The sequence below is a fragment of the Tenrec ecaudatus genome, chromosome X (genome assembly GCF_050624435.1).
Source record: "Tenrec ecaudatus isolate mTenEca1 chromosome X, mTenEca1.hap1, whole genome shotgun sequence".
NCBI classification, from domain to species: domain Eukaryota; kingdom Metazoa; phylum Chordata; class Mammalia; order Afrosoricida; family Tenrecidae; genus Tenrec; species Tenrec ecaudatus.
The window spans coordinates 18,776,813-18,789,611 of NC_134548.1; the positions used below are offsets into that span (position 1 = coordinate 18,776,813).

Sequence of the window (12,799 nt, forward strand, 5' to 3'; positions counted from 1 at the left end):
GGATGTGTTGCTAGGTGCCGTTGAGTCGGTTCTAACGGAAAGCAACCCTATGTGCAACAGAGGGAAACACTGCCTGGCCCCGTGTTAGTCTCCCAAACGGTGAGCTCGTTGTTGCGGCCATTGTGTCAACCCAGCTCACTGTCTTTGTCATTGACCCTCTACTTCACCTGTATGATGCTCTTTTCCAGGAACCGGTCTCTCCCGATTACGTGTGCAAAGTCTGTGAGGTGAAGTTTTGCACTCCCCACTTCTAAAGAGTATTCTGACGATACTTCCTGCGACACAGTTATTGTCATTAGGTGCCGTTAAATCTGTTTCCACTCATAATAACCCCATGTTGGAAGCATCCTGGGGTTTATAGTGGAGAGCCTGAGAGGAGGATCGTGTAAGTACTTCCTAACAGCAACTAGACTAATGTTGAACCAAACAACTTGGAACCATAGCTTAGGCAAATTGAGACACAAAATTAGCAACCACAATAGGAAATAAAATTTGTCTCAAATATTCAGGAGCACAGCAATAATGGTATCTACCATTTATTCAAGTATCATTTTAAACACTTCATTCTTTTAATAATGCTATGAGGGAAAGTTTGTGGACAAAATTCCTTTGTCATTTAATTTCATTTTCCATGAACCGTTTGATGCCCTTTATATATAATAGAGACTATTGTTAGCTTCATTTGTCCAATGAGAAAATTGTGACACAGAATGTTTCAGCAATTTGCATAAGGTCATATGGCAGTAAGTAACAGTGCTCAGAATCAAACCTGGAGAACTGGGTTCCAGAGCCCGTGTACTTAACTACTGTGCAATTCTGCCTGGTAGCATGGAAATAAGTATCAACATGAATGGCACAGCTAAGAGTTCCAAGAAAAGGAAAGAGAAAGGAGTGTGTGAAAGTTACATAATTTCCTGTCTAGTTGAGCGAAGGCTTGGAGTGTATCCTGTCAATCAGGTCATAGCCAATCATGCCTCTGTGTGGGCATGGTTTTATCCTGAGGATTCTGGGAACTCCTGTGCTCTTCCTGGAGGTGGGACACACGCTTTCTCTGCTTCACATTCCTGATGACAAGCCTGATGGAGCCGAGCCCCGGAGCTGGAGGAGTCAGGTGGAGACCCGCGCCAGCACTGAGATACTCCCATCCCTACTGGATCCACAAGACTTTCCATGCATTGGCCTGTGATCTTCCTGCATTTGGCATCATTGCATGTGCTGCGTGGGTCTAAAGAGGGATGTATGGACTCGTCTCAGACATATGGGCTAATACTGGATTTATGGACGTGGTCTAGACTGGGCTGGGATGTTTTCTCAATATACAATTACTTTTTGATAAAAGCTCTTTCTTAGACACATGATTGTCGATGAATTTGTTTCTCTCGTCAACCCGGACTTACACAGCACTGTAGCTGTCAGTCAGGAAGAGCAGGTACTTGAAACAGAAGTTATGGAATACAAGGACTTGGTTCCAAAAGGCATTGAAGGAGTAAAAAAAAAAATGTCATGGGGAGTCGCTGCCTCACTCACTTTGGACATCTTATAAAGGAGGGACCTGTCCCGGGAGAGAGTCATCATGTTTCGTAGAGGGTCAGCCCAAAGAAGACCCTCAACAAGTGGGATGGACACTGACTGCCACAATGTGCTCAAGCGTACTCCTGAAGGGGAGGCTGAGACTGCATCAGACAACATTTTGGGTGGTGTACACGGAGGCCCTGTGCATTGGAGCCAACTCATTGGCACCTCGCAATAACAACGCAGAGTTCAGTAACTGCAGCAAGCTGGGATTGCCCTTAATGTCGCAGCAGCAACGGGGGAGGGGGGGAAGAAATGTAATCAGAAGCACATTAACAAGAAAGCTGCTGGAGCCATGTCTGGTCCACAGTTCCACGGCTGCTATTGGAGGCTGCCGTCACCTGTAGCCCCAGGCTACTACTGCCACTTGGCCACATCTGCTGCTGCTATTTAGAAGGCCACAGCTGCCTGCTGTCGACACTGCTAGAACCAGAAGTAGAAAACAGCAATCAATCAAAGAAGCATCTACCTGCCGCCTGCCGTCTGATCTCTGACTAATGACAAAACCTTGCTATTGACAAAATCTAACAGGGACACAGGTGGCAATGAAACCTGGAAGATGTAGTCTGCAGGCTTCCAACTACCAGCAATACATGGGATACAATAGATGGTGTCGTGAAAGCATTTCTTGTATGTTCAGTACTCCACAAGGACATGTGGATCCTTCCATTGAAGAAGCTTATTTTCATGGAATCGAAGACACCATCGATTGTAAAATGTACCATACTACTATGTGCCACTAAGAAAGAAAAATGCTGACAAGGAAGTATGCTACATTACCAAGTGTGAGATGCAGCCTACTTCAAGAGATGCTGAAACTTGAAAACAAAACAAAACATGCCACTTAGAATTGATGAGATAATATAAAAACCCACCCTCCACTTACATGTAGTCTAATAGAGTATATTTTGGAAAAGAGACTTATAATAGGATTTACGTGATCTGGAAGTTTGCCTTGTGACCTTGATAAGAAGAGATGGCTAGGAGGACTTTCCGGATAGGGTGGGATCTAATATGAGCCTTAAAACATGAATCTGTGTTTCCTATGGAAATAGTTTTCCAGGCAAAAGAAGAAATCTTTTCTCAGGGTATAAAGGCTGGGTGGAGTTTGGTGCATTTGGGAAAGCTGAGAATTTTGTAATCTCTTATAGGCGAACCTTCAGGAGGTTTGTAAGATGCTCTGTGAAGGGTGTAAGTTGAGGAGCCATTCAAAGATGAGCCTGGGGAATGATTTCAATAACACATAACTTTTATGTGCGGCCCTGATGGACTGAATTATATCCTCCCCAAAGATATATTGAAGTCCTAACCCATGTCAACCTGAACATTACCCTGTTAGGAAATGGAGGCTTTGAAGATGTTATCAATTTAGTTAACATGAGGTCATACTGGAGAAGGGTGGACTGGAGTCCCATCGGAGTGGTGTCTTGATAAAACAGAAGAGACACAGAGTCATAGGAAAGTCAGCCTTATGGAGATGGATCTCCAAGCCAACTGACGCCTGGGGCAAGATGCGAAAGGATCTTCCCCAGAGGCTTGGAAGGAAGAGAGCAAGGCCTGGTAGACACATATATTTGGCTTTCTAGCCTGCAAAACAGTGAGACAATACATTTCTGTTTGCGTGAATCACCCAGTTGGTGGGATTTTATTTCAGTTCTAGGAAAGGAATACAGAAGCATTTTATTTTATTTTTTGCCTAAAAGCTGACAATAGCCACTGAAGGGGTTTAATCACCATCAAAAGTCCATTTGAAATGTGAGTCAGGAAGTGTCTGGGGCCCGAAAGGCTTGTAGTTAAACAAACAGTCATCTAGCAGGGAAGCAACAAAGCCCACATGGAGGAAGCACACCAGCCTGCGTGATCATGAGGTGTCGATGGGATCAGGTATCAGGCATCAGAAGACCCAAAACAAACAATCATATCGGATGCGAACGAGGGGGTGTGTGAGTGGAGACCCAAAGCCCATCTGTAGACAATTGGACATTCCTCACAGAAGGGTCACAGAGAAAGAACAAGACAGCCAGGGTGCAGCATAGCACCAACAGAACACACAACATTCCTCTAGTCCCTGACTGTTAATCCCCCCCCCCCGCCACTCTCATGACCCCAGTTCTACCTTACAAATCTGGCTAGACTGGGACATGTACACTGGTACAGAGAAGAGCTCTTGACACATGGAATCCAGGTCAGATAAACCACTCGGGAACAATAATGGGAGTAGCGATACCATGAGGGTTCGGGGAAGGTGGGGGAAGAAAGGGGGAACTGATCGCAATGATTGACACAGTATCTGCTCCCCCCCCCACCGGGGACAACAGGAATGTGGGTGAAGGGAGACAGCGGACAGTGTAAGATATGGATATAAGAATAATTTATTATGTATCAAGGGGTCACGAGGATGCGAGGGTAGGGGGTGGAGGGTACCAAGAGGAGCTGATACCAAGGGCTCAAGTAGAAACTATTTTGAAAATGATGATGGCAACTTACGTACGAATGTGCTTGACCCAATGGATGCAGGGGTTATTATAAGAGCTGTCGGTGTCATCCATCAGCACCCCCTCTCCGAGTGCACCTTGTGGTTGAGAAGGACCCCGCAGCCTGGCTCCAGCAGATCGCTGATGTAGTGCTCCAAGCCCAGCGACGTAGACAAGATGACATGATTGCTGTCAGTGATCTCCTCCAAAGTCCCCACTGACCTCAGAGGCCCCCTCAGATCGTCCACCTCTGACCTCTGTTCCGCTGCCCTTTCTTCTAGTGGGGTCATATGCTCCTGATTCTTCCTGGACTCTTCCTCCATGAGAAGGTAGTTGTTAATCCTCTCCTGCGTCAACACCTTTAACTGGCCCTGATTTTGCAGGCAGCATCTGGTCCCTTTGGTTTCTTCATCTTTCCCCTTCTCTGGTTGGTACGAGAGACTCATATTTCTTTTTCTTGTCCTTGTCATTCTTCTTGTCACTTCTTGGACCATGACCTCCCCCCCTCCCCCTCTGACTTTGATGCATCTTACTGAATGTTTGTTGCCTGAAATCTACATCGTTTTAAAACTCATCCCAGAGTTACTGAATTACAGTGAAACACAACTTTTCTCTAGTTCGTAGATGTTTCCTCCCCCACCCCCTCCCTATCATGATCCCAATTCTACCTTACAAATCTGGCTGGACCAGAGGATGTACACTGGTGCAGATTTGGAACTGCAAACAGGGAATCCAGGACAGATAATCCCTTCACGACCAGTGAGAGTGGCAATATTGGGTGGGTGGAGGGAAGGTCTGATAGAAAGGGGGAACCGATCACAATGATATACATATAACCCCCTCTCTGGGGGACGCACACATAAAAGTAGGTGAAGGGAAACATCGTACAGTGTAAGATATGACAAAATAGTAAGGGTTTGTGAGGGAAGGGAAGCGAAGAGGGAGGGGAAAAATCAGGAGCTGATGCCAGGGCCGCAAGTGGAGAGCAAATGTTTTGAGAATGATGAGGGCAATGAATGTACAAATGTGCTTGACACAATGGGTGTGTGTATGGAGGGCGGTAAGAGTTGTACGAGCCCCCAATAAAATGAATTTTTTAAAAAAGAAAGAAACCATAAGTCTGAGACCCAGTGATTTGGTGATCTTTGTTTTAACCCATCCCTCTAAAATTTTAGAACTACTGCTCTAACCTTCCCGACATAACTATCCCAGTAAATAATTTCTTAAATAATTGGGTGTGATTAGCCAAAGGCATCTGAACTTGAATAGGGTTGTAATCTGTCAGTAAGCACTAACCTGGATGAATAGTTACTACCCTTTAAAAAGTGTTATGCAGTGAAATATTTTAGAAATGGTATCATGGGTTTTGGGGTCAGAGAGAACATTAAGAAGGCTACGTGATTTTGAAAGGCCGCCTGTCTAAGTACTGGACCTGTTCTTTCTGAACCTTAAGAAGGATTTTATTCCTTGATTTTCTTACCTCCTTGGCCACACAGCTATTTCTCCAGTGATTTCTCTCCCTTTGTGTCTTATCATCAGTCCTTACAATAACCCTATAATATAGGAATCTTTTGCCATGCTTTCCAAATAAGAAGAGTGAAGTTCAAAGAAAATAAATTCACTGCCATCTGGTCAATTCTGACTCGTAGCAACCCTACATGACAGAGTAGAACTGCCCCTGTGGGTTTCGGAGATTATACCTCTTTCTGGGAGTTGAAAGCTTCATCTCCTGGCTAGTGGTTTCAAGCCACTGACCTTATGGTTAGCAGCTTGACCTGTAACGCACTGTGCCACCAGAGCTCCGCAAGTTCAAAGAGGGTAAGGCATAGTCCCAAAATCAAGGTCACAAGCTCTCTTTATTTATTTATTAAAGATCATTTTATTGGGGGCTCTTACAGCTCTTATAACAATCCATACATCAACTGATTATACTTACCTCAGGAGACTCCTGTTGTACTTGTCCTTTTGTGATTGGCTAACTTCACTTAGCATAATTTCCTCCAATTCTTCCCATGAGACGATGCGCTTCAAGTGATCATCAGTGCTTTATAGTGATGCATACATAGTACTCCATTGTGTGGATGGGCCAGAGTTTTCTAATCCACTTGTCTATCGATGGAAACTTAGGTTGTTTCTGGCAAACACGACATTGTGATTAATTACGAGGCTTTGCTGCAGACAGTGACAATCTCACAAAAGATGATCATTCCAAGCATCTATTCTTCTAATCGAACAAACAACTAGCATCATTTTAGATTACAGTCAACAACAGATGAACAGAAATCTATAAAAAGTAGCACATGTGAGGATAATCAAATTGTGCTTGTGAGTCCTTTGTCAGGGGGCTTGTGGCCAGTGGTGGTTTCAAAAGGGCTCCTGAATTTCAGCCTCACTTCTGCAGCTGGCTTGATCACTCAATCAGGGACTCGAGTTTTCTTAAACAGGGAAAGACGGGCCAAGGATTTTCTGCCAGGCAATTTTGCAGCAAATTCATTTGTTAATTAAACCAAGTAAAACCCCTTCCACCTTAGTTTCAAATAACCCCTCGACGGGAGCCATTTCCAACATGACATGATCACTGGGTTCTGGAGCATACCATTTTCACAATTAGGAGAAAAAGCATGTGCTTTTAACTTCATTGTTTGCCTTAGTACACTGAGTTAAACTCTGACATCGAATTGGCCATTGCATCAGAGATGATAGCATTTAAGGAAAATGTATGATGTGCTCAATGACAATTTCATCAGGGGTTCATTTGTGAGCACCCAAAGATCTTTTCTCCCGAGGAGCACCTGGATGAGTTAAAACCACCAACCAAGTTTTGGTTAGCAGCTGAGCACTTAACTACTGTACCACCAAAACAAACAAACCCCTAAACATTTCTGACTCATAGTGACCCCATAGGACATGATAAAAGTGCCCCTGTGAGTGTCTGAAACCGTAGGTCTGATGGAGCACTGGAAGCACTTACTTGTCTCTTCCAGGAAATGTGGAAGACAGCTACTTGGCCAACTGAATGGAAGAGGTCCCTATTTGTATTCAATCAAAAAAAAGGGAAAAAAATGCTGACTCAACAGACTGCTAAAATTATCGAATAATAATATTAATGTCACATGCAAGTAAAATTTTTCTGAAGATCATCCAATAACAGTTGCATGGACATGGAAAAAGGATTGTAGTTACATAATTTCACATCAACCTGAGGATATAAAAATATAGGGGTGGAGTCCAGCCTGTCAATTAGGTGCCTGATGGCGCCTCCTTGTGGGCATGACCTTCTTATAAGGAGGGTTCTGGGAACCTCCCTTTCTCTCTCTGCCTTCACCTTCCAGTTGATGAGTCATGCTAAAACCTGCAGGATTTCCTGTGGATCAATAAGACTTTCCACCTACTGGCCAATGATCTTACTGAATTTTGCATCATTGCGACTGCATGAGTCTGAAGAGGATTTATGAACTAGTTTTGGACTTATGGACTAGTATCTGACTTATGGACTTGATCTAGATGGGGCTGGGATGTTTTCCTGATATATAACTACTTCTCAATATAAAGCTCTCTCTTAGCCATATACGAATCACTAAATTTGTTTCTTTAGTCAGCCCAGCCTAACACAAGGGATGTCACTGCTGATGTCAGATGGATCTTGCTTCAAAGCAGAGAATCACAGAAAGAGGTTTACTTGTGTTTTATTGAGTATGCCAAGGCATTAGCTGTGTGAACCATTATCAAACTATGCATAATCTTGAGATTAATTATGCATTCTAGGGAATTCCAGAACACTTCATTGTGCTCATATGGAACCTGTGTATGGATCAAGAAGGTGTTGTGGGAACAGAACAAGGGCATACTGCATGGTTTAAAAGCAGGAAAGGGGCATGTCAGGGATGTATCCTCTCACCTTTCTTATTCAATCTGTGTGATGAATAAATCATCAGAGTAGCTGGATTATATGAAGGAGAATGTGGTATCAGAATTGGAGCGGAGCTTATTAACAACCTTTGATATGCAGATGACACAACCCTGCTTGGTGAAAGTGAGGAGGACTGGAGGCACTTGGTGATAAAGACCAAGGATTGCAGGCTTTAGTATGGATTACGACTTGGTGTAAGAGTGAGAGCCAAATCCTCACAACAGGAGAAGCAGTGGTAACATCGTGATGAGTGGAGAAAAGCTTGAAGTTGTCAAGGATTTGCTTGGATCTACAATCAATGCTCATGGCAGCAGCAGTCAGGAGATCAAATGGTGCATTGCCATGTTAAAATCTTCTGCACAAGACTTCTTGAAAGTATTGAACATCAAGGATCTTACCTTGAGGACAAAGGTGTGCCTGAGCCAAGCCATCATTTTCAATCGCCTCATATGCACGTGAAAGTTGGACATTGAATAAGGAAGACCGAAGAAAAATTGATGCATTTGTATTATGGTGCTGGAAAAGAGAATATTGAAAGAGTCATGAACTGCCAAAAAGAGCAAACATATCTGTTTTCGAAGTCCAGAGTGCTCCTTAGAGGCAAGGATGGGGAGACTTCATCTTACATCTTTTGGATGTGTCAAGAGACCAATTCTGAGAAGGATACCATAGTTGGTTGGTGAAGTAGAGAGGCAGCTGTAGCAATAGGATCAAGCATGGGGACAACTGTGAGGATGGGGCAGGACCAGGCAGTGTTTCAGTCTGTTATGCAGAGGATCACTATGGGTCAGAGCCGACTCGATGGCACTTTACAAAAACAACAGCATCAAAAGAATCAAGCCACCAACAACTTGGTCTATAAATCTGTAATCTTTTATTGCTCTTTGGATTCAGCAGACAGCTTTGATGGTGGTGATGGCATTTCCATCCGTTCCCCACCTCTCTTCCTCTTTACCTCATATGCCAAGGAAAATTTTGTTTTCCTCGCTATAACTTTGTCATCATTTTCCCCTAGGACACTGGTAGGCTCCCAGACTGCAGACATGCAGAGTCTGGCAGTGCCCATCCCTCCATTTCCATTTCCTGATTTCCTTGTGACTTGAGGACATTCCTTGGGTCTCAGTGTTCACATCTGTAAAGCAGACAAGAAAACACCTTTGCTGTCAAGGCTATTGCTTGACCCCCCAGCTTAAACTGAGACGTGAAAGTGCTGTGTAGAAAATGTGAAGCATCACGATGATGTGAGCATTTAGAAGGAGTTGGAGTAAGCTAGCTCTGACAAGGAGCCCTGGTGATGCAGTGATGCAGTGCTCAGCTAAAACTGTAAACGTTGGTGGTTTGAACCTAGCCACCAATAGGGGAGAGGCATGGCAACGTGCTTCTGCACAGATGTGCAGCCTGAGAAACCTGTGGAGCAGTTCTCCTGTGTCCTGATGGGTCGTGATGAATCAGAACTGACCCGATGGCTACAGGTTTAGTTTTAGGTTTCCATCGCTGGGTCAGAAACTCGGTCTCTTATCAGTAGTGTCCGAATATCATTCTTCCCTATGAAGAAAGCAGATTTTCATGAGCTAAGTCATTTTCACAATCAATCACAGAAGTCAAAGATCCAATCATGAACCCCCCCCCCCAGTGAGACCAATTGTCTTTGCATTAAGCTCGTGGAATCTGTTGCAATGAATGCTTTATATAAACTCAGAAATGTACCAACCAGTGGCTGCCCAGTCAGGCTTCAGGGCAAAGTACCTGGATGTACTTTTCAGCAAAACACACAGGGGAAAACATCTTTTACCCTATCCTTTGTAGTTGCTAATAAGCTTAATTTATACACATAACTGTCTTTTGTACAATTCTTAGCACCACAAAGAGGAAGTGCTTTTTCTTCTTCCTTAAAAAGAAAGTTCCAGCCCCAAACATCAGCCTCTGTAGGTTGTCTTAATTGCTACTTTGCACTGCACTTGACTATGACTCTGATTTTTGGCACATGCTATCATACACAAAGTTCCCAAAATAAAATGCTACAGGATATCCCAGGGACTCTTAGAAGGCTTTAAAAAGGGACTCACACGCTGAAAGACTATCTTTGATGAAGATAATTCAGGCCAGCTGAATTATTGCAAAAGAGTTCCTTGATTAATTGCGATCTTTAAGAATCCTTGCCACCTCACTCATCATGATCTGGGGAATTTGATGAAAATCCAGTTTTGATAAAGACTATTGTTTTTTTTCCTCCCCAAGTGACTATACATTTAAATAGCTAAAACATCTGTTCAGCAACATAGTAAAACATGTACACCCGGAACGCCTGAGAGAAGAGCCTGCCAAGCAATCGGTTGAGAGAGACTGTGCTGAGGGAAGCACCAAGGTAAAGCGAGCACTGTTTGTTTCGTCCAGTTGGGGGGAAAGCCAAGGCAACCCATATTTTGGGTTTCTTTTATTTCATTTGGGAAGAATTATTCGAGGGGAACGCGCCTGACGGAAACTTTTGTGAGCTGTTCCTTCGTGGAAGAGCAAGAGAGCCTTGGATGTCAACCTCTCACAGACTCTCGTGACCAGCCACCAAACCACGAAAAGTGACTTTCTTCTGGGGCACTGTCTACAACCCTTTCTGATGGAAGCAGAAGCGGGGAACAACGTGGAGACTGGGAAGCCGGCCAACAGAGGCACTCGGATTGCCCTGGCCGTGTCCGTGGCTGGCGCCCTGGTGCTGGGCAGTCTGCTCTTTCTAGGTAAGTGTCACCAAGCTGGCCCAGGGGGACTGGGTGTGTGCGGTGAAGTTTTGTGGGGTTTGTAACCAGCGTTGTTCTAGGGCAGGTGTCCGGTTGTTCCCCTCCACCAGTAGGTGGTAGATCCTCAGTTTCTATGAAATAGGCAAGCGAAAAAGGCTTTCCTTTTAGGAAGCTAAATAAATAAACACACAGACTGAAGGCACGATCCAAAGCATGAATTGGGCATAAAGTGGCTTTGGGTGGCTGGAGGATTTGAGTGCAAAAAAAAAAATCATTTCTATAGTCCATTTAGCAGAGTGAATGTTTATGAATTCAGGTCAGATACTTTCGTGTATTTTTGTGAGGAAAGACTTAGCATTGTGATCAAAACCGTGATGGAATGTCTTTCCCTTTGCATTTTGGTTAATGTTTGCCTGAACCAATCGTGACATTTAATTCACTATAAATAAGTCCTGTAAAAGGCATCTTTCATGGTATTATTCGATTTATAATACAGCGACTCCCCGGTGGGGGACAAAACTCAACTCGGCCTTTCTAGTAGATTTAAAAGTTAATACGAGGGAAAACAAAGGTTTTCCTCTCAAGATTTGATTGAATTATTGTAATGACTCTTGGTGCAAATGACGTACCCAGTGAGGACATACGATGGCAAAAAATTCCTGTGAAAAAGAAGACAATATCTTAGAAGGGGGTGAGGACAGTTCTAAACTTGTAGGCATTTTGAACTCTTGCCTATTACTCTTTTCATGGTCCTCATTGTTGGCGTGTGCCGGGGGAGTTCATTCTGACTTACAGCAACCTTTGTGACAAAGTACAACTGTCCCATAGGGCTCTTTAGGCTACCCAGCAGGTTACCAAATTTTCGCCTCGGTGGGTTGGAATGGCCGAGCATTTGGTTCGCATTGTGTCACCAGGGCTCTTCCAATATTTCTCACAGGCTCTTAATATTTCATGTGCTTGAAAGACACATAGGAGCAAACCCTCTACTCGGGAGATTTTAGGTGCATTTTACAAGATAGTGAGCCTGGAGCCATTCCTTGGCATAGCCCGGATGCGGGAGGCCATGTTGATGTTGGCAAGGGAAAGCCAGTAATTAAACTTTAAAAGAGTTAGGGTTGTGTGGTTGAAAATTCTGCTAAAACGAGCAAACCATCTTTCCATGTTTGCTGTGGCTTAAGATTTAGGGAATTCGACGTGTTTATTGCTTGCTGCTAGAGCTAAACCTCTTATTCTTGCAACTGAATTAGTGACTCTTGAATGCTGCTGTGAGATTTAAATCAAAATGGGAGGCACAATTATATGGATGGGCGAAGGGAGCACATGCAAGGTAGGAAGTGACTGCAAAGTTAGGCTATTTATGCTTTACAAACAATCCCAAATTGGGAGTGGGGGTGGGGAAATCACACGACTGTTGTCTAGCTATAGAAATACGTACTCTTTTCATGCTTTTGCCGCACGAAATCTTTTTGAAACTCCACTTTTACGATTACATGTTGAGGTCCTGACATATTAACTGGGATATTCTCTATGGCAACAAATCTTTGTTCTTTGAACAAAGACAACTCTTTGGAAAGTTCTCATTTCTTTTTAGAGCCGAAGGCAAATTCATCCATTGGAGGCAGTCATGACTCAAAGTGGAAACTCTTGCCTTCCAGGTGGGAGACTAGGATTTGATTCCTGGCCAATGAATCTCAGGCACAATGGGGTTTGTTTATTGCTGGGCACATTGTAGGGGAGCTTCCAGACTAAGATAGACTAGGCAAAAAAGGCCTGGATCATCTGAAAAGTCAATCAGTGGAAACCCTACAGATCGCAATGGTCTGATTCCACTGTACACGGGGTTGCCGTAAGTCAGGGGCCAATGTGACAGATGGCATTGAACCACAAAACTCATCAAGCCAGGCAATACTTCTAGTACACTAGGTCAGGTACAATAATCTGCCTCTGAGTGGACTCTCTAAGAGGAACTCTAAGAATGTTACGGAATAGGAGCAGATGAAGGGTGTGGCCTCTCTACACCCCTGGTAACGCCAAGTGTGGTCTGTGGACCAGCAGCCTCAGCTTCGCTTGGGAGCTCCGACTCTTCATTTCAGACCTACTGCTTCCGATGCTGC

The 12,799-nt window shown here is 44.0% G+C and overlaps 1 protein-coding gene and 1 pseudogene across 1 annotated transcript in view; one reads left to right on the forward strand and one right to left on the reverse strand.

Moving 5' to 3' along the window:
• Nucleotides 1-4,055: 4,055 nt before the first annotated feature.
• LOC142433186 (26S proteasome regulatory subunit 4-like) lies at nt 4,056-4,574 on the reverse strand (annotated as a pseudogene).
• Nucleotides 4,575-10,209: 5,635 nt separating this feature from the next.
• Nucleotides 10,210-12,799, forward strand: part of PHEX (phosphate regulating endopeptidase X-linked) — a 228,224-nt gene continuing 225,634 nt past the window's right edge. The window contains exon 1 of the mRNA XM_075538878.1: nt 10,210-10,685. Within this exon, the coding sequence (XP_075394993.1) occupies nt 10,568-10,685 (118 nt within the window). The 5' untranslated portion in view covers nt 10,210-10,567. The remainder of the gene's footprint in view (nt 10,686-12,799) is intronic.